The sequence below is a fragment of the Pelodiscus sinensis genome, chromosome 10, assembly GCF_052426305.1.
Source record: "Pelodiscus sinensis isolate ZL-2025 chromosome 10, ASM5242630v1, whole genome shotgun sequence".
Lineage (NCBI taxonomy): Eukaryota > Metazoa > Chordata > Testudines > Trionychidae > Pelodiscus > Pelodiscus sinensis.
The window spans coordinates 37,514,779-37,537,868 of NC_143061.1; the positions used below are offsets into that span (position 1 = coordinate 37,514,779).

The 23,090-nt window shown below is 42.1% G+C and overlaps 1 protein-coding gene across 1 annotated transcript in view; it reads left to right on the forward strand.

Annotated features, from left to right (window-relative positions):
• Nucleotides 1–12,575, forward strand: part of COL4A4 (collagen type IV alpha 4 chain) — a 113,018-nt gene extending 100,443 nt beyond the window's left edge. The window contains exons 42-46 of the mRNA XM_089780857.1: nucleotides 3,077–3,219; nucleotides 7,008–7,124; nucleotides 8,186–8,374; nucleotides 9,783–10,069; nucleotides 11,495–12,575. Coding sequence (XP_089636983.1) covers nucleotides 3,077–3,219; nucleotides 7,008–7,124; nucleotides 8,186–8,374; nucleotides 9,783–10,069; nucleotides 11,495–11,752 — 994 coding nt within the window. The 3' untranslated portion in view covers nucleotides 11,753–12,575. The remainder of the gene's footprint in view (nucleotides 1–3,076; nucleotides 3,220–7,007; nucleotides 7,125–8,185; nucleotides 8,375–9,782; nucleotides 10,070–11,494) is intronic.
• Nucleotides 12,576–23,090: the final 10,515 nt, after the last annotated feature.

Below are 23,090 nucleotides of genomic sequence, written 5' to 3' on the forward strand. Positions count from 1 at the left end.
CTACAGCCGCACTAGCACAAGTCCCTCCTCACCCCTTCCCTCCCCATCCCTGGCTGCGCCAGCCCAGGCCCCTTCTCTTCCCCCACCCCCGACGCGACTCTGCATCCACTGAAGGCCAGGCCATGGTGTTCCAGGCCAGGCCCAGCCCTGCCCACACGTCTGAGGAAGGCCAGACCGAGGCGCTCCAACCTGGCTCTCCTTGTGGCTGCTGGAGAGAGCTGGGCTGGCAGAGGGTGGAGCTTGGTTCCAGAGATGGGGCCTGGAATGGAAGGGGCAGGGCTTTACCTGGTTGTGCCTACCCCCCAGCCTGTGGGTGCTGTGACATGATGACATCACTCTGTCATCCCACAGGAAAAAAAATGAGAGAGAGAGAGAGATTATAATCACTCTTCACTGATGAAGTTTGTGCCTGGTCTGGTAAATTTTCCTGAGTTATGTAAGCTTGGTTTAAAATGGTAGTTGCAGCCTTCCATTCAGTTTTGAGTCACTGAAACAATTTAATAAATGATCATTTTGTTCTGATATTTGCAATAGTTTGCAAGAACAGAGACCATAAACCTGCCCGATTAGGGTTTTTGCAAAGATGTACCATAATTTGAACATACGCTGTCTGCTGTGTATTTCGTCCCCTCCCTCTTCCTTTTTTTTCCTCTCTCAAGTAACATTCATTAAGCATAATATCATAATAGCCACAATATTGCACATGCTATCAAGAATTTCAGTGTACAGTAAGTAATCTTATCTTATCTCATGACAAAATAAGTGTCTCAAGATTGGAAAATGTAATACAGATTGAACCTCTCTAGTCCAGCACCTTTGGGACCTAACCCAAACCAGAGAATTTGACAAACCATGGAAGGTCAGTATTGTCTAGCAGCATTACCAACACTTCCACTGCTGACTGGGCTCTTAGAAAACATTTAGGGAGAAATTAGAGCTAAATAACAGCACAGAACACAGAGGCCAGGGCTGATGGCTATAAACAAATTTTGTGGGACTGCAGGAAATTTGGCTACACCCATGGTAAGCAGACATCTAGCTAACTGAAATCATGCCAGACCATGCATGTTGCCAGACTAGAGAGTGCTAAATTAGAGAGGTTCAACCCGTACATATTTTATTTTCCAATTTTAAAACCTTTCAGGATAAACAACATATGTTTTATAGTTATTCAAACCTGAAAATAGTTTCCTCTAATCATACATTATTCTTTCTTTACTGAGTGCTGAACTAATTTCTTCCCCTGCGGGAATAAGTGATGATTGATAGAATTGATAGTATTGTGGGCCAAAACTCAGCTGATTTTCCCTACCCCAAGTAAGAAAGTTTCATTCCCTAAATACTGAGTAAAGGTGTATAGTAAAAGCTGAGAGCCTGATCATCCTCTTTTATATGAGGCGGCCAGAAGGGAAGGAGAAAACTGAGATTCCAATTATGGAATTCTCCACAAATCTTTTACTCGGTTTGCTATGATGAATTGATCCAAAGGCTCTGTGAAATAAGGCAGCTTCAAACCAGCACTTGCCTCTGCCCTTCTGGTTTTTCTGTAGCAGATGTGCAGTGCCACAAGGAACTGTTTTACCTCTGTGGTTTAGCTGTATGGAAGGCAAAGGTCAGTTTACCAAAGATAAAGTCCTGGAGTATGTCCACTCCTGGATCCTGCTTCAATCATATATGCAGCACTTTTTACACAAAATGGCAATAGAGGGTATCTTTGGGGTATATAAATACATGGCAGAGGTGGCATAGTCATGGGGAATTCCACACATGAAAAGGGCTTAGCCCTGAGCAAGTGCCTCATATTCAACACTGTGAACTGCAAACTAGAAGAGTTTGCATCTCACACAAGGCACCTCGCCCCTTAACAATACTATGTATTACAAGATCACAGTGATTTTGGATTCATTTGAGCACACATCAGTGTCTCTTCTCTATACTAGACTTTAAAAACTTTAAATCCTAGTCCAAACACAGTCTGAAGATGTTTGCACGCTGTTTTCAAAGACATGTACTTTTAGATTTTGCCATTATTATTTATATCAGCATGAATAGTGTCAGTTTGCACAAACGATTTCATTTCTCATTCCATACCTTGTTCTCATTGACATGCCTGAAACTTGTTTCCATCCTGCTTGACAATGGCTGGCATGATCTGCTTCCCATTTTATGATCGCTTCAGGTTGCAGAGGTAAGTTTGTATTGCATGTCTGGGGTTTGTTCTGCACACTCCACCCTCACTGAATAGTAGAGCCATTGCAGAAAGCTATTGTTGACAGATATTGTTATAATGGGGAGATTAGAATAGTTTTTAATATAGCTAGTTTGTGTGCACAGGCACAGCCACCTTGTACTACAGTGAAAAGCCATACAATAAAGTGTCAAATGTGTACATAGAATTCTATATGCAAGTATGTAAAATACAAGTTTTCTCTTCAGTGATTTGTCAGATCTATTGTATTTCTTTTTATTGGCTGCCGCAGCATTCTCTTTCTAAAAGAAGCCAGTCCTGCTACCAGATCAGTGCAAGTAAACATCGAGCTTCATTGACTTTGAACCAATTCAATAAGTCTTTCAGACAAATGTATTTATTGCAGAATGCAAATAATGAACAACACAAAGCAACAGTTAATAAACTGTAGCCATTCTATGATGGCTTTCATTGAAAGTGAATGAGTAATGTGGGATGGAGCCCCTACACCTTTACCTCTAAGTTGCATGTAGAGACTTACTCTACTGCCTTCATAGAATAGACAAGGCAATGTATACTTTAGCGTGCTCAATTGAGTTAAAGCCCGTGTTCCTTCCATGCTTCAGCTCAACCAGTTTAGCACACATTAAGGACCGTGTCCCTTGTCTACACTAGACTTTTAAAACTTGTTAGCTCCCGCATGCTAATAGACCTTTAAATCCTAGACCAGACACAGTCTGAAAGTTAAGTTAAACGACTGTCTCTCATCAGTCATAGTTTTGGAATACTGCCCCAGGAACGCACTTGAATATCAAAAGCAGTTAACAGGGTAATGTTGATCTCCCACAGATTTTTGTTCCAATTTGTTTTATTTTAATTTCATTCCATATTTCCAGGTGACCCTGGTAAGCCAGGAAAAACAGATGACTCCTCATGTCCCAAGACACCAGGGCCTCCTGGAGAAAAAGGACAAAGAGGAGCTGAAGGGTCTGTTGGATTATCCGGGCCAATAGGTTATCCTGGACCTCCAGGTAAGGTCTGTAATTAAATAATAGATCATTTAAGACAAACAGCGCACTTAAGGCTTTGAAAAGTGTGTTCTCTGCTCCCTTCATGCAAAACTGTTTTAAGTTCACGGGCGTGGGATGGGGAAGGAAGGGTATTACTTTGCACATTTCTCCTCTCTTCTTTTCTTACATATGCTAAAACTTGACTAAGTTCGTCAAAAGGACAGCAAGATATTTACTTGGAATTTTAACAAATAAATGTCATTCTTGGTCAGTGAAATGAAATAAAAACAATCCCTATTGTGGTTTTTTTTTTTACTTATGGAAATTCAGTATTTACTGTAAAATCTCATTTGACAACATTCCCCAGGCATGCTGAAGAGTTTCTTCTTATGCTGAAAGCACATTTGCTGAAAGCAAATTGAGACAGGGTGACAGAATAACGAATAACTCTGGCTACATCTACATTGGCATGATCTTGTGCAAAGAGTTCTTGCGTTAAAGTATTTGCGCAAGAGAGCGTTTACACTGGCATGTGCCTTTGCGCAAGACATGTACTTTTGTGCAAGAGTAGACGCTCTCTTGCGCAAGAAAGCTCCAATGGCCATTTTAACCATTGGGCTTTCTTGCGCAAGAAATTCATGTTGCCTGCCTACACTGGCCTCTTGCGCAAGAACAGTTGCGCAAGAGGGCTTATTCCTGGTGGAAAAAAGATTGAGAGGTAAAACAGACAGTGATGATTCTGATGAAAATTGGATAACTTGATAGAAATGTGGAGTTTGTCTCTTAATTAGCTCTAGATAATGGGATACATACCACACACTCAGGCGATTATCACTTAGGGAATTCATGTTTTTCATGGTGGTATCACTAATTTTCAGTGGAAGATAGTCCAGTAGGTCTTTGCTATAATGCAGGGCTACTCAACTTTGGAAGTTCCGGGGGCTGCAAAGATACTCTCAGCACATGCCGAGGGCCGCAACTTAAGTGTGGTTGCACATACATGCAAATATATATGTAAATACAGGCAGTCCCCAGGTTACGTACAAGATAGGGATTGTAGGTTTGTTCTTAAGTTGAATTTGTACGTAAGTCGGAACTGGTACATATTGTACCCCAGGTGTCCCCGATTCAGCCGCTGCTGAAACTGACCAGCAGCTGACTACAGGAAGCCCGAGGCAGAGTTGCTTTGCCCCAGGCTTCCTGGAATCAGCCACTGATCAGTTTCAGCAGCAGCTGACTTGGGGACACCTGGGGTAGAGCAGCTAGGGTGCTGCCAGGTTGGTCCCTGCAGCGCCGAGGTGCGGCATTGCGGAGACCAACCCGGCAGCGCCCCAGCTGCTCTGTCCCAGGCGTCCAAATTCAGCCGCTGTTGAAACTGACCAGCAGCGGCTGAATCGGACACGCCTGGGGCAGAGCAGCTGGAGTGTGCTGGGTTGGTCTGGTAGCGCTGACCCTTGGCGCGGCAGGACCAACCGGTCAGCACCCAGCTGCTCTACCCCAGGTGTCCCCAAGTCAGTCTCTGCTGAAACTGATCAGCGGCTGATTCCAGGAAGCCCAGGGCAGAGCAGCTGGGGTGCTGCTGGGTTGGTCCAGTAGCGCCGCACCTCGGTAGCTGCTCTACCCCAGGCGTCGGCGAGAAAAGCCTAGTCTGCTGGGGGGGGGGGGGCGTACTAGCTGCGGCCCCCCCACCAGCAGACCAGGGAGACGCGGAGCGGCTTTTCTCGCCACGGAGGACGCGGGCGGCGGGACCGCGGCGCGTCTCGGCGGTTCCGCCGCCCGCATCCTCCGCGGCGAGAAAAGCCGCTCCGCGTCTCCCTGGTCTGCTGGGGGGGGGGGGGGGGGCGCCCCGCGCCGCCGGAGGCGGCAACAGTGGGGGAGGCACCCCACACTAGCTGCGCCCTCCCCCCTCGTTCGTAACTAGGGGTCCAACTTAAGTCGGATTGACGTAACCCGGGGTCTGCCTGTATATGCAAATAGCCTCTTTCATACTGATGGGCATGAATACAAAGATTAAGGCAAAGCTGCACAATACACAGTCCCCATTTAAGTCAGTTCTGCTGATATTAATACAATGCAGTATTTATCCGATTTCCACCCATATGACAGCACTTTTAAAGAGCAATGACAGTCCAGGAATGTATCTACTAAAATGCATATCAACAGAAGACCATTATATTGACTACTTTTTTGATTTGGCTCCCACCCATGAGCCACGTGTACCCAAAATGCACTGCACGCAGCAAACAAATGGGCCATGGACTATATGCCATCCGCAGGCCAGGTGATGAGTAGCCCTGATCTAATGTAACTGAGTAAAATACTTTTTACTGCACTGCTTAGTTTACTATATTTTTGGGATCAGGGCACAATGTTTTCATTTTATAAATTTTTAAACATTTTTCTGTATGACCAAGTGGGTATGGGTACCGTGAGTGATACATATTCATGTTAGTGTAAGAAGACCCACTTAATGATGCTTTTGTTTTTACTAACACAACAGGAGCCAGTCTTGTCCCTGTTGGAAAAATTATGCAGATAAGTCATAATTATTAATCAGATAAGGAAACTGGAAATTTTACAGACAGATTATATTCATTACAAAAAACTTCCCTGTCCGTGAACTTTGTCAAACAGTTATATAACAGATATTTAAAAACTGCTAAACTCTTATGACTGTTTTAGAGTCTCTCAAAAATAAAAAGTAAAATGTGGGGGAACTTTGAAAGATTGTCTCACAGTATTGAAAATAATTTTTGAAGGCTGACAGGTTAATGCAAGCATGGAAAGAATTAAGCATAAAACACCTACTAATGAGAACTGACCATATCTCTAAGGAAACATTTCATCTCAAAATTCTTTCTCCCTCTCTCTCTCTCTGAAAGGGCTGCCAAAAACCACAACATCTGACACGTAACTGTATCAAACTCAGAAAAAAAGACTGCTTAAAAATATCTGTAGACGCATCCAACACTGCTGCCTTTTCAGTCAAATATCATGCACTCATTGGTACCATCTGCTAATCAACAGTGCATTTAGATTAATATGGCATTTTTTGTACATCTGAGCAAAAGAAGTGATGCACACACACACTCATGGTGCCTTTTTCCTTCTCTACTGAACAAACGAGCCCAATTTAGCAGTCCATCCCTGTTCCGCGGAGCATTCAAGCACTTTTACCTTCAGTTTGACTTAAAGAGACTCCAGTATGCAGTTAAATATTTTCCTGAGGGCCTGAAATACCACTGCTGTGAAGCTAGTGGTGTAAGAACTAAAAATACCTCTAATAAAAGTGGTACCACCTGCCTGATTCAGCCTATCACCATCCAACATCCAGCTATGGAGAAAGCTACAGAATCTAATAGCTTCAGGTCAGGAAAGCAGTGAGCTTGTTTTAAGGGACTGTTTCAAATAATTAGTCAAGTGGAAATAGAGATCTTGGTACAGGCTTCCTTGATTTCAATTTTTATTAAAGAATTCTTGGCAGAGCTCTACAGGATTGCAAACTTTGAAATCCAGAGGCAGACACAATTCTGGACTAAGGACATGAGGTCCAATGGATGACAGCAATATCATCGCACTACTGCATCTAACCCTACCATCACAGGGAAAGAGCACAACTCTTTCTCCCTCAAGTATCAAGTTCCATAATATTTATGTACTCTGCAGGGGTCACTTTTGAGTATTTCAGAATATCTGGAGCAGGGCTAAATACCACATTGTAAAGCAGGCTTCTTGTACACTGTGTTTGGACTTATTTACTTTTATATGTAGTCATATGAAGAGAAAATGCATCCTTCATTTTTGTCTAGGAAGTAAAGGTGAAGAAGGGTTGTTTGGCTTGCCAGGTCAAAATGGCTCATCTGGTCCACCAGGACCCCCAGGTGACAAAGGAGTCATGGGAGATCAAGGATATACTGGGTCACCAGGTAAGAATTATCACTTTCTGCTGCAAGCATTTGTCAGGCTGACAGATGTATAAAACGTGGCTCCAATTCAGGAATGCATGTAAGTATGTAGTTAAATTCATTACATTAAGCCTGTGTTTAAGTCCCTTTGACTTTAAATATAAGTATGTTCTTAAGGATCATACCTGAATAGGAGTGCATTCCTGAGTTGGGACCTAAATGGTACATTTCAGTGGGTAATTGAAACTATATTTTAGATATGATTTCTGTTAATACACTGGTCGTCTTACTGATTCCAGCTTTAGGTCACAGAGGTTATGCTGCTCGTACTTGTTCAAATCGAGGCCAGATCAGAAAGTCCCATAGTGATCAGCAACTGTGTGAAATTTCTAGATGTCCTCAGTCCATTTCTTAGAGGACATGTATCCATGGTGAAAAAAAAAAAAAGAGGCACAGTGTTGGCACTGATAGACTCAGGGTGTGTCTAGATTACCTAGTTTTGTCGACAAAAGTAGACTTTTGTCGACAAAACTATACCAGCGAATACACTACCGCTGAGTTCTGTCGACATAACGTCGACAGAACTCAGCAGTTTTGTCAACACTGGTATACCTCATTTTACGAGGCATAACACCTTCTGTCGACAGAACTCTGTCGACAGAAGGTGTTATTGCCTGTAACGTTGCGTCCAGACTACGGAGTTCTGTCGACAAAGCAGCTTGCTTTGTCGACAGAACTCAATGTGTCTGGATGCTCTTTGTCGACAGTATCTGTCGACAAAACTTCCGTCGACAAAACGCAGTAGTCTAGACGTACCCTTAGTTCAAAGGATTCAGTGGGCATGTGAGGGAACTATGCTCCAAATCAGGGTTGAGATGCAACACCATGACAGCATGAACTGCCTTGTGCTTGTACTGCCTTGACAATCTCTGGGTAAGGACAGTATTTTAGTGTGAGTTGTGTTCAACCCAGAAGCTTTGATTGAGCATTAAAATGTATTCTGAAAACTAAAGCAACTCCTGTCTTGGCTGCAGTATTTAAACATTCAAGCAATCATCTTTGTTTTACCTTTTCTTCCTAAGGTCCACCTGGCCAACCTGGGATCCCAGGACCACCAGGGCCTGAAACTAGAGCTGCTAGTGGGTTCCTGCTCGTTCTTCACAGTCAGTCAGATAAAGAACCATTTTGTCCAGAGGGAATGCTAAGATTGTGGACAGGATATAGTCTGCTGTATCTTGAAGGACAGGAGAAAGCTCATAATCAAGATCTGGGTAAGTATTGCAGTAAATGATGGACATTCTATATTCATTATATTGCACCCAAAACATTATGTGCCAGACATCTATTGCTCATCTACAACCAATGATGAGTATATTGCAGTATATTCTATTAAGCTTTATTAAATAGTTGACAGTTTATTTAGAAGTGAGTGTATAAATTCTCTTAAAGCCACTATAGGAATTGTTACTATTATACCATCCTGTTACTTGATAAATATAAAATATACCATACTATGCTATAGATCAAGATTACTTTTTCAAAACATAGGCAACAACCCAGCATCACACATCCCGTGTATATCAGCAAAATCATATCCTTCAAAGGGTATCTAATCTTCTGAGCACCTCAAGGAGGCAAAATTTTCCTGAATTCTAATGCTAGTTCTGAAAAGGTTCTTTTATGTGCCTTGGGTCACTTATACTGGCATTTCATACAGAGTTGACTAGAGATAGGCACCAAATAAGTGCCTGTCTTTTTAGAATTTCTAGGCATCTGCAGTTATTGAAGACAATTCCTGGGATCTTCATCTATTATGCAAAGAGGCAGAGGAGGAGTCTTTTTAGAGGTTTACTAAACTTTGCATGCAAAGGTGTTTTTAAAACAATTACTTTTGTATAACAGCCAAGATCGGTCTATTCTTATATTGCATCTTTTCTGTTTTTAAATGGTGTTATTGTTATACAGGGTAACAGAAGGATCTTCAAAGCAGTCACATTTTTTTTTAAAGTCAACTAAAGTAAAATCCCCTTATTCAGAACCCCTGCTCCCTTCATGGGCAAACCCCTGCTCCCTTCCTCTGCCTTGTTTTCTTCTCAGGTTTTTATTTGGGCCTCCATATTGCAATAGGATCAATCTGCTAGCCCACCTGCAGTGGCAGATGCTATGGCAGGATCAGGGAATAGTGTGTTCTTTGGGGCAGGGACAGCAGACCAGCAGGAGATCCGGCGCACGGCTTCCGCGTGGGGTTGAGAGCAGCAATAGCTGTGGCTCAGTGGGGCAGGGAGATGTGGCAGCTGCCCGGCTGGTCCCAGAGTCCTGGCACATGGCTACCCCGGAGGTCCCGGAATCATGGCAGCAATGGCTGCTCAGCAGGGCAGTGGGACCAGCAGGAGGTAGGAAGCCCAGCCGTGAGACCAGTGGTAGGGGTCCAGAAAGGACATCTCTGGTCCAGCAAAATCCCTCATCTGGGATTTGTCAGATCTGGAGGGTGCCAGACCAGGGAGGTCCAACCTGTATTACGACAATGACATTAGCACAGAGGTTAGTCATGAGGATAGAATTTACAGTGCTTTGTACTAACTTTTCCTGGTGTTTCCACTTCTTTGAAATGGGTGGCTTGTTTGTTGAGTGACTGACTGTGTACAGGTGCTGGATTTTCAAGATATATAATTGTTTTAGGTCTGGCAGGATCCTGTCTTCCTGTGTTCAACACCATGCCATTTGTCTACTGCAACATCAACCAAGTTTGTTACTATGCCAGTCGAAATGATAAGTCCTACTGGCTGTCAAGTGCTGCTCCTTTACCAATGATGCCTCTTGCTGAAGATGAAATACAACCCTACATTAGCAGGTGTTCTGTATGTGAGGCCTCAGCCCAAGCTGTAGCAGTTCATAGCCAAGATCAGTCCATTCCCCCATGCCCTCTGAACTGGAGAAGCCTTTGGATAGGCTATTCTTTTGTAATGGTAAGATTGCAGCTACTTGGTAATATGCAAGTTTCTATTATAAACCTTTCCTGTGCTAAAGCTGTACAAACTTTAGTGTTGGGGAAAATATATCTTAGAAAACACCAAATCCATGGGTCTCAAAAAGACATTCAAGGAAAAAAATAGTAAGAAGCACTATGAAATACTGAACTTTATACAAGTTTTTGCATTAAATTAGAGGCAGTCCATAAAAAACACAGATTTTATTTACTTTTTTAATTAATAAATAGGAGGATAACAAGTAATTTTATCTGTACTATAAAATTGTGAAGGCTCCTTTTACTGCCTTTATGAAACTGCGGTATGGACATTATCATACTTTCATCTCTAGGAATATGTTACTTTTTTAAGTGCTTGTTTAAAGAGGGAGTAATAGGAATGATATGTATTTGTATAACTTACCTATTGTACACATAATTTGAGAAGATTCTTGTAATGCATTTTGAGCTGATTGTTTCAAGGTTTTCAAGGGAATATTAGTTTTTACTTCCCATATAATAAGCAACTACATTTTTCAATTTCCCTTAATGATCCTCAAGATGGGAAATGATAGCTTTTCGGACTGTGTAGCTTAATTTAAATAAATACATTTGATACATAAATACATACATTTGATAATAAAACTGGCCAAAATTTTTCATGATTTCAGTATGTGAAATGAAAAGCAGCACCTGTTTGCACTTAACTTTCATTTTCACTTGGGATTCTCATTTTTTGGAAGGAAAAGCAGTGGAAAAAATTGAAAAAAATGTGTAAAGGTCACAGATTGTATTATAGCTGAAATCACTTTAGTTCTAGAAATGGTAATTATCTGTCCCAGGCCTAGAGTATAAATCATCATGAAGGCAATTTTCTCCTATTCTCTTTATAAGCTTTGGACACTTGCTGATCCCCAGGTATTTGATACCTTGGAAACAGACACGTTTTGAACTGTGTGGGCAAGGAGGCAGGGTATGGGCCATTGGAATTGGTTCTACCTGTGTTATAGGGAAGGGCAACACCCATTAGGAATTACTAGTCCAAGAGAGCCCGGGGAAGATAAGACATGGGTTTTTTTAATAAGGTCATTTAACTATGCTTTGAGCAATTGTTAAAATCCTGAGCCCCTCTTAACTACAGCTTACCCCAGTCTGACATGTACCTGTGCTAACCTGCAAGGCTATCTTGCACTTCTGAGATAAGCCAGTCCTAGAATGACTAGATGTGATTCTTCCTGCCAGGAAATAAAGTTAATTGTAACTTAAGTTCTCCAAGTAATATGCCTCTACAGAGTCACACATCTGGGAGCATTGGCCTTGGTGCAAAAAGTCCAAGAACCAAATAGAACAACAGCCAAGACTGTTTGTTCTTCTCTTGCCTGTTTTCCACATGCAGCTATTTAATTCCTTCCTTATTTTTTTCCAGCATACTGGGTCTGGATATCAGGGTGGTGGACAGTCCCTTATGTCCCCTGGAAGTTGCCTTGAAGACTTTAGAGCAGCACCATTCATCGAATGCCAGGGTCATCGGGGAACATGTCAATTTTTTGCTAACGAATATAGTTTCTGGTTAACAACCATCGGGCCAGAGTTGCAGTTTGATCCTCAGTCAGAAACCCTTAAAGAAGGGCAAGAACAGCGCGGAAAAATCAGCAGATGCCAGGTCTGCATGAAGCATGGCTAAAAAAAACAAATCAGAGGAGTTACGGCTGAGGGACTTTGCTGATGGAAGAAGCCAGTTGTGCTAAAGATGCAAATGGTGTTTATGGTGTAATTTTAATTGAAGTGTGCATGGCTCTGTTCCATCTGTTTAAAAGTTTGCTGCCTCTACAGTACTGAAAGATACAAATGGTATATTTATACACATGCACACATATGAAACCTAGTGTAAGTGACAGGCAAAGGACGAGCAAAATTAAATTCCACACTGTTGTATACAGGTGCCAAACTGCAGCTTCGTCTTACTCTGAAAATAGAAACGAGTTGTACTGGGAAACCTTAAAATGACTGCTCGCAGTAGAGGATTTCCGGTTTGTTCTCTATGTATTTTTCTATAAGACGTATAAACATAATTGTGTCCACACAATTTCATATACAGTTGGATGAATGTACACTCATACATTTTATTCTTTTGTAGGAGCAGAGAAAATGTGATTTTGCTGCAAACTTATGCTACCCCATAATAAAAACAAACAAAGATCAAAGACCATTTGACTAGCTACAGAACTAAACCAGACTACAAAATTAATTTGCTTATGAAATTTCATAAACAATGAATATGCTAATGGTGGATTGTTATGCAAGAACATATATAACCTTGAATAACAAATACTTAAAATACTATTTCTGTTTTCTTTGCAATTAATTTCCCAACACATTTAAATTAAAATGTGATGCTGTAATTCATATAGCTGAAGACAACAAAACAGCTGTCAGTTTTAATTAAAAAGAAAAGTGATACCTCCTCTACAGGGGCCTGTAATAAAAGAACTCTAAAGATAACTTTATACTGTATTATTGAAAATTATTTTAAAAATGGCAAACTAGAACATTAGCCACATTTTCAGTAAGATCCACAAGTCTTTTACATAGCTTTAAAAGAGAAATGTCCATAATAGGAAATGCCTGTTTGAACAGCATTAAAACTACATCAGAGCTCGAAATTCATCCCAGCACAAAGGGCCCAAAAAGGTTTCATATTAGAGCTGGTTTTGTCAGCATGTGCCAGTTTTTGGCAAACTGGAAACATTTCTTGGAGACTTGAAAATGGACTATGGTCCAGTAGACCCTTGCCTGCAAAGGAAGCCTGCCAACTCGTCCATATAGCTCCTTGACAACTCAAACTACCAAGCTTACGTGGCCCCAAGATAGACTGTCAAAAGGCCTGCACCAGAGCCAGAGCTGCATTCCATTTCCTCGAGAATTTTGAAATGTTATTTTTTTCCTTTCTCCCTAGAATGAACTCAAATTTCAAAATATCAAAATCCTACAAAACAGAAATACTTTCTCTGCCCGGTTCTAGTCTCTATACAACACTTAAATGAAGGTACAACCTATTGCTGTGTAAAGTTCACAGCAATGAGAAATGGACTTTGATTCACTACAACTGAGTGCACAGTTCAGAGGATTTTCAAACAGATTAATTACACAAACACATGTCCCTTTAAAACCAATAACCACCCAGGGAGTTCAGCTCACACTTCCTAACTTAGGTCCCAAAAGAGAGAGAGAGAGAGAGAAAAAAAGAGAGGCCCAATTTCAGTCAAAGGAAAACAAAACAGTCAAGAGCAGTTGCTTTTGGACACAAAATACTTTCAGAAAATAATTGCAGTGCATCTTCTGTCTGCATCATCCAACTACAAAGTCCTTCAATCAAACCCAAACTGGTACTGCATTTTCATTTGGTTATCATGTGTGGGTGTCACCTTATTCCTCCACTTTTCCAGATAAGTTCTTGGAGTTTCCTGGGTTAAGAAGGTAACTGCTTCTCTCCCCCTGCCTCTTTTTCTGAAAGCATTTGCTTCCTTTTTATAACTTTCTCTACTTAGCAAGCACAGCTATATCACTTCCACCTCCCAATAGTTGAACAGTTCACAGCTGACCAGTCCTCATTCCAAATCTGGCATCTCAGGCCATTCTTGAGAGATAGGATTGCTCAGGTAAAACTAAGAACAGAAAGTGATCCATTACCTCTGAAAATACTTTGGTGGAAATTTCTCATTCTTAGTCACATTATGCTTTACATTCCCCCAAAGGAAAAAATTATGCACTTCAATAAAGTGTTAACAACATAATTCCCTCTTCATGTTTCTTCATGTAGGTGCCCTGAACATTCAGTTCATTCCAGCAATAGTAAAATGGGGACTAACTCTAGGGAACGGACAGGATTTTCTAACTAATTGCTAGTGAAAGAAAACCGTATTAAGATCTTGACTTTCCAGTTTAAGACAGCAGAGCACAGATCAGTTGTTCTGTGTACTTATCAGCAATTTCAACAGTCTTTAGAATATTTTTCCACATGCACTGTCTACCAGAAGTTCACATCCTGTGGGTCAGAAACAGACAGATGGAAACCTTCTCTTAGTACTCCACCCATATGAACACTACTCAAAAAAAAAAAAAAAAAAAAGATTAGGATAGCTTAATACTGATATAGTTCTCAGAGTAGTGCTTTTGATTTCAAATAAATTATTTACTGAAGAGGGTATAGTTTAACAGTATTATTAAAATAAAGTTGCACTACTTTGCAATAGATTTTCGGGGGTGCTGGTGGAGGTTTGTCTTTTATATTTTGCTTACTCAAATCATTCACATATTACACAGCTAACATAGGTACCTTCTACAGATTTGCATTTTGTGAGACAGATTTGTTTCATGAAGAATAGTGGAGATGATTAAAATTCTCCACAGGGAGAGAGTACTTGGAACTGAGGAAAGCTACATCACAATGCTTACTCTGAGACAATCACCACTGCTATATGTCAAGACTCCTACACATTGAATGTATTGAGCTAAATCCCAAAGCAGCTTCAGTGGAATTTCTTCCATTTATGTAAGTGTTGTTTCACTGTTTACATCAGCATTGAATTTTGCTCATTAAAAGTAGCATGATCCATCTACCTACTTTTCAGTTGGAACAGAAAAAAAACACATTGGCATCTTCAGGCATACATTCAACAGAGAACTGATTGCTTAAATATTGTTTGACACATTTGAGCAAATTCAGAAGTTAGCAAAATATCTGATACACTCAAATTCCATCTTTAGTAATATCATGTAGTTTTGAGACTTTGCCTGGACTATAGAGACATGTATGACATACACTCATCCAGATACTATATACCTATTGAATACCAGATTTCCCAAACAGTTTAGCATGCCACTGTTGAATATTGTGTACTTGTAAAATCAGCATCTGTATTGCTTTCTCTTCTGCAGATACACCATGGATGTTAACTCATATTATAAAAGTACCATTGTTCACTGGAAATATTTAATCATAGAATACTAGGAATGGAAGGGACCTCGAGAGGTCATCGAGTCCAGTCCCCTACTCTCATGGCAGGACCAAATACTGTCTAGACCATCCCTGATAGACATTTATCAAACCTACTCTTAAATATCTCCAGAGATGGGGATTCCACAACCTCCCTGGGCAATTTATTCCAGTGTTTGACTCCCTTGACAGGAACTTTTTCCTAACGTCCAACCTAAACCTCCCTTGCTGCAGTTTAAGCCCATTGCTTCTTGTTCTAGCCTCAGAGGTCAAGATGAACAAGTTTTCTCCCTCCTTCTTATGACACCCTTTTAGATACCTGAAAACTGCTATCATGTCCCCCCTCAGTCTTCTCTTTTCTAAACTAAACAGACCCAATTCTTTCAGAGGTCATGTTCTCTAGACCTTTAATCATTCTTGTTGCTCTTCTCTGGACCCTCTCCTATTTCTCCACATCCTTCTTCAAACGCGGTGCCCAGAACTGGACACAATACTCCAACTGAGGCCTAACTAGCACAGAGTAGAGCGGAAGAATGACTTCTCGTGTCTTGCTCACAACACACCTGTTAATGCATCCCAGAATCATGTTTGCTTTTTTTGCAACAGCATCACACTGCTGACTCATATTCAGCTTGTGGTCCACTATGACCCCCTAAATCCCTTTCTGCCGTACTCCTTCCCAGACAGTCGCTTCCCATTCTGTATGTATGAAACTGATTGTTCCTTCCTAAGTGGAGCACTTTACATTTGTCTTTATTAAACTTCATCCTCTTTACTTCAGACCATTTCTCCAATTTGTCCAGATCACTGAGCAATATTAAGGCCAGAAGTGACACTGAGCAATATTAAGGGACACTAAGCAATATTAAAAGGCCACAAAGTGAAATGTACAATTCTATTTTCTTTGTCAAGGCTGAATTACTTCAAAATGTAAACAGGAGAAAGAAAAATCTAGTTTCAAAATCCCTTCAGATTTAATTCTCTAATTTTACTGATAGAACTAAGGAAATGTGTTTACTAAAAACATGTGATTTTTAACTTGATATCTTTCATTGGGTCCAGACATAATGTATAACAGAATATAACTTATAGGCACTTGCTGACCTAAAATGAGACATAAATACAACTTTGTGTGTGACAAAGCTTCCATGCAAATGAAAAGCAGGTCAAACTAGTTCTTCAGCTGGTATTGTATCGCCTTGACAGCACCTAGTCTTGATGAAACATGGTATATGTCATAAAACATGGCAAAGAGAGAGCTTTGTTACACTCTGAAAAGCAAACTGAGCTTGTCTCTAAAGGTGGTCTTATGGGCTCAATGACTATTGATGACTGTTACTGGTCATCACATCTGTACTGTGTACAAGTTAAAACCATGTTTCTAACCACCAAAACTACACACATGACCTAAGGCCTGAAAATTAAGTTTCCTTTACTGTCTCTTGAACAAGCAATAATAAAGATCTTGTCACTGGAAGTTACCAACCAGCTCGTGAAACAGACCAAAGTAGTCTTCTTGGGCACCAGGGATAGGGAACAGTGCTGGCAGTGTGCTCTGTCAAGATGAGAGGCATGAAGTCCAACTGGGAGGATTCCAACCCAGGATGAAGCACAGCCTCCATGAAGAGAGCTCTGAAGTGGATATCCCACTCTTTCTGGGTTCTAGGGCAAAAGGTTTTGAATATCACGCACTTGCCCTTTATAGGGACTCCCGAAAGCATTTCAAAAAGCTGACATGGGGGGGGGGGGGGGAAGGGAGGACTCAACAGGGTGCCACAGCTGACCCTATGTCTACTACTAAAACAAAAATTCTCCAATGACTGTGCACATGGGCGCGCACACCTAAAATGGAATCAAGATGAGCAAGTACTCAAAACGTGACCTGAGATTGGAAAAAAAAAATGGGGGGGGGGGTTGTTTAGTCTGGAGAGACGATTGAAGGGGGACTAGATAGAAGTTTTCTAATACTGTATGTAAAAGGTTGTAATGAGGAGGGAGAAAAATGGCTCTCTCTAATCTCTGGAAACAAAAAGCAATGGTCTTAAATTTAAACAAAGGAGGTTTAGGTTGGACATTAGCAAAAGCTACGTGTCAGGGTAGTTCTACACTGGAGTAAATTGCGTAGGGAGTTTATTGAATCTCTATCATTGGAGATTTTTAAGAGCAGGTCAGACAAATATCTGTCACAGATGGTTTATAATACTTAGTCCTGCTGTCTAGATTGGAAGACTTCTTGAGGTCCCTTCCAGTTCGAAAATTCTATGAAAAGTGTGACAGCAGAGAAAAAGAAAAACTTCTCCCCCTTTTTTATATATAAAAAAATGAACCTCTTGTAAATGCTACAAAAGGAAACAATCTCAATATGAAGCTATAAACTAAACACTATCAACTATAAAAAAATAGTAAGTAAACCAGACTACTACTGACTTGGGCTACCTCTAGACTGCAAGCTTCTTTCGGAAGAAGCTGTTCTGGAAGACATCTTCTGGAAAAGCTTATTTCAAAAGAGTGTCCACACAGCAAAATTGCAAGAAAAAAGCAATGTGCTTTTTCGAAAGATAGTGTCCACATTGATTGGACACTATCTCACATTTAAGTTGTGATTAATCTGGATGCAGTAGCCGCCAGGACACCTGTGTTATTTCCTGGAGGCCTCTTCTTTTGAAAGAACTCCCTCTTCTGTTTACACACGTCTTTTTCCAAAAAAGCTTTTTTTGGAAACCCCCACCATTCTTTCAACTTTCTGTCGAAAGAACTCAATGGCAGTGTGGACGCAAGTATTGTTTTTATGGAAAAACGGCCTTTTTTCCAGAAAAATGCTGCAGTGTAGATGCACCTCTCAGGCCAAGGACAGCTGAGAAGGAATTGAGCGTAGTTCACCCATAAACACTAGATAGCTTTGAGGTAGAACACATGTGCAGGCCAAATGGACACCATTACTTAAAGTTTCCAGTTAGAGGCATGGGGCATACACACATTTACAATAGAGCACCCATAGGGACCCTTTTTGAAGAACTCTGATAACTGTACTGTACTAAACTATTATATTGTTGTAGCTATGTTGATCCCATGGTAACAGAGACAAGGTGGGTAACTGAACCAAGTTTTGTTGGCAAAATACACAAGCTTTCAAATTCTACATTCTGGGGCTGCCTGGGGACTAGTGTATGAAATTAAGAGTCAAATGAATAGCTTTTTACTTCCAGATGTTCCATTAAAACATAGTGTACTTTTAGGCTCCTTATCTTGGTGGTTTGATTTAAAGCCCATTGAAATCAATTGAAAGACTCCTACGGACTTCAATGGATCACGCTCTTATATAATGGGAGCGGTCAGCCAACAAGAATTTACAGATCTTAAAGATATTAAATTCATTTTTTATAGATAATGTTTTTCCTATGCATATAAGCTTGACATAAGTTTTAAAAAAGGAAAGAATGTGTGCGGACAGTGGGTTTTCTCCAATTTGCCCAGCTCCTGATATTTTGTCAATTACAGTAATTATTTCAAGATTTACTCACAACCACTTATAATTGTTTCACATTATTTTCAAACAGTCACTATATACGATGCACTCTAGAAGAGCATGACTAGCAGATGAAATACTACAAATTAAATATTTGTTTTTATACAAAACAAAAAAGGAGCATGTTTAAATCAATAAGGGTGAATATGTCAGTGCAGCCCCAGGGCAACATTTACTCATGCATTGACAATTTATTCTGGTTTTGTAAGCCAATTTACTCCACTGTCATGATAAATGAATTGTTACCATAGCAACTTCCACAGCAGATACTTAGATTGTCACTGAAATAGTATCCACCTTTTTAAATGCACATTATTTCATGGCACTCCTAAAATGGTGTTTTACAAAGAAAATGATGTGGTATTCCAGGGGGAATACTTTGTTCCATTTATAACATTTCAGTTTCTTCTTAAATTGACTAGTATCCCCCTTTCTATTCGCTAACAAATTAGCACAATTTTTATAAAATAAAAGTTGGCAATTTTTACAAACCTCTTCTTTTAACTAGGAAATCAAGTGTTTATTGCCCATACTTTTCATCTGATACTACATACACCAGCGGTGGGCAACCTGTGGACCATTGGAGCTCTATGCACAACCATCTGTACCCTGCCCCATGACTCTCTTGTGCTGGGGGCTCTGCACTTACCCAATTCTTCCCCCTCCCTCCCGGCACTTCCAGAGCACTGTGAATCAGTTGATTCTTGTCCTGTGTCTACTCACTCTCTCCCCCAAAGCTTGAATGCTGCAAATCAGCTGATTCACAGCACTCTAGAAATGTTGGAAGGGTGGGGGAAGAGAGGAGATGGGGTCAGTGTTTCCTATAAGCTGAGCACTAGGGTGGCAGACCAGGAGAGAGTCAAATGCTGCCCATCTAATTAGCAGAACCACCCACAGTCAGCAGCCTGTGTTTCTACTGGTAATACATGTCTGCACATGCCTTGGTGCACACACCATTTATTCTGCACATGGATGGAAAATTAGAAGGGACACTGGACGGAGCACACTTGGAAAAGGAAGCAGGGAAGATGTGAGGTGAGAGTTTGAGGGAAGAGTGGAGGGGGGCAGGGCCCGCAGCCAAGGGCAACGTTGAGCAGCCCCTGGCAAAATAAGAAGTGACACACATTTAAAGCAAGGGCATTTAAGAAGTGCATGTTGATTGCTGTGGCAGACCACAGCCTATGAACTGCAAATATCTGATAGGAGGTGGGTTAATGCCTTCTTGTTTCCCAATTAGTCTCACCTGAACACAGCCTGGCAATCAGGGCAGACAATGGAGGCCTAATTAGGAGTCAGCCAGCAAAGGGGTGGGGGATAATTAAGCACCTGTTGCTAGTTAAGGCCTCCTGGTCCCTATAAAAGGTTTCCTCCTAGGCAGTAAGGAGAGTTTTGAGAGGCATAGAGGAGAGTTGGAGAGCAGAGCGGAGCTGAGAAATGCCGAACCCCAAGGTAAAAGGCAGAAGATAATAGAAGGAAGCAGTGGGTGAAGTGGCCCAGGGGAGAGGTAGCAGTATTAGGGTAGGGCAAGAAGCCCTGCCAGCTGCCCCTCTTGTAGGGCCACTGGGCCGGAGTCCAGTGGAGTGGGCAGGCCTGGACTCCCACCCCTTTTCTCTTGGAGGATTAGCCCGCAGGGGAAATGGGAACAGACCAAAGACCAGGAAAAGGGGGTTTGTCTCCTTTCCTCCCCCCCCCGCCATCTTAGGACTTGCCTGTGATGAGAAAGACTCGGTAAGCAAGGACACTTGCCCCTGGGGAAGTCCCAAGGCAACAAAGGGGTCACTGTGAGTCTCTGAGGCATGGGGAACTAACAAGGGATTTAGTCACATTGCACACAACATCGTGAAAGTTGTGCGCTCCCTCTGCTTCTTTATGTTACTTTTGCCAGCAATTTGTCTCTAATCATGGATCATTGTGATGAAAGGGTGTGGTCACTGCCGGCAGTGCCAGTAACATTCCACACCGCCCATTCGCCAGTTCCATCCACCTCCGTCACTGCTGAGAACTGCAAAGCAGAAGACAGCAGAGTCAGAGCCAAAGTGTAAATTGAATTTCAGCCTGGCACTGACAACCAAGTCTGATTTGCTTCTTCCCCCAACACTGATGTAGATAGAAGCACCAACTCAAGCCGCTCCTTCACAGTGTACTCCAGAACCTAAACAAACACTGCCACTGCCGACCACAACCAGCAAAACCCATAAGAGATAATGCCACCACCAGAACAGCCTGACGAATCACCACCGCACTCCCCCATGCTTAGGGAGAATAGCCCATGTCAGCACTGAGCTGAGGACATCTCTCTTTCACCTATGCTGTCCTCCCCCGATACTATTTCTGGCACCAAGCATGGGAGTAGGTTCTCATCCCAGCATTCCACTCCCACGTATTCAGTGGCATTCAACCAGGCAACCTCAGTACCCTTGGTTTAATCACCCGTGGCCATACCATATCCACCTCACCCTAACATCCACAGTGGCCCCCATGGGACCCATGGGCTCAATGCCATGCACAGCCACTACAACGCCACTATCAACAAGATCCAGCACCCTCTATTCCAGCTCATACAACTTTTTCACCACCGGTTCAACCACCTCAATCACCTTCTGCAGTGACACAGACAGACCCTATGGAAGAGGATGAGGATCTACCTCAGTCTGACACAGACGACCCATCCCTGGCTCCCCAACTGCCATCATCCCCTGATAAAGTGGTCTTCCCTTCCTCCTCACAACTAGCAGATGACCTGAAGCAATTCCAGGAATTGTTCTAAAGGACTGCAAACTTGCAAGACATTGCGCTGCAGGAAGTGCAAGAAAAACCACACAAGCTGCTGCAAATATTTTCCTCAAAAATTTCCCTACCCATTGACACGGCCATTGTAGCACCCTCTGAGACCATATGGAAAACACCAGCCTCTATCCCCCCACCCCCACTTACCAATAGAAGAGCAGATAAAAATTTCGTACCTGATAACAGGGTGAACTTCCTTTTTTCCTACCCCCAACTAGATGAATTGGTTGTGGGACTTGTTGGGACAAAAGATCTATTCTTTGGCGATCTTGCAGTTCTGAATTTCAAACTATACAGCCCTCCTCATGAATTATAATCACACAAACTACTCAAAGCCGCAGGAGCTTAGGAATGATCGCCCAGACCAAAAAAGACCACAGCTCCAATCCATCACGCAGGAGGGTCAGTCTATTCCCCAAACTTCCCTGTAGGCATCAACAGACATGGCAGATAGAGCTGCCAGGGTGACAGCCACAGCCAGCGTGATGCACCGTATTCCTTGGCTACAATCCTCGGGAATTCCATGTGAGCTGCAGACCAGCGTAGAAGACCTTCCCTTTGATAGAACTCATCTTTCACAGCCAAGTCAGATGAAGTCCTCCACTCAATGAAGGATTCTCGCACAAACCCTCATGTGTTGGGGATGTATACTCCACATGCGTTGCTTACAGGAATGGCTAGCAACCGTGTACATCCCACATCAACACAGTCTAAGCAAATGAGTAATTCTTCTCCCATTTAGTAATCACCTCCCCAATGGTGAATACGCCCACATAATTTCTTCAACAGCACGATCCATCCCGCATGGTAACCACCAACACATCGCTCACAGGCTGAGGTGCTTATTGTACTCACTGTACAATCCAGGGCGGGTAGTCCCACCTGCACATCAACATACTAGAGCTCAGAGCAGTTCGCAATACCTGTCCGCATTTCCTTCTGATAATTTGTGGCAAAAACATTCATGTCCTCACGGACAACACACCATGTATGTTCTATATCAACTGATACGGGGGTGCCTGATCATGCTTGTTATGTGCTGAGGTGATCAGGTTTTGGAACTGGTACATAACAAGCGACATAACACCATGGCTATGTGCCTACCAGGCCATCAGAAAATCAGATACCTTGAAGAGACATTTTTCAGAACACCACAAATGGGAGCTCAACCCCATGATCATCCACCACATATTCCATCACTGGGGGTTCCCAACAATAGATCTCTTTGCTACCAGAGCCAACTGCAAATGCCCATACTTCTACTCCAGAGCAGGTAAGGGCAGGATCTCTTTGGGAGATGCATTTCTCCTACCATGGACAGCTCCACTTCCATATGCCTTTCCACCAATTCTCCTGGTTCCAAGGGTAATTCACAAGATATGCACAAATCATACAACAGTAATTCTCATATCCCCATTCTGGCCCAGACAGCTTCAGTTTCCTCACCTCTAGCCACGAATCAATTCCTCTCCCTATCATTCCCAGCCTTCTGTCCCAATATAAGGGACGACTCTGCCACCCAATCCCAGAATGCTCAGGCTCACCGCATGGTTCCAACATAAAGTATTTACCTGTTCTGAGAGGGCGAAGCAGGTCCTGTTGAATAGCCATCGTCCTACTACGCGATACACTTACCAGAACAAGTGATTCCAGGAATGGTGCCTACAGCATCAATTACAACCTATCACCACCGCTATACTTACCATCCTCAAA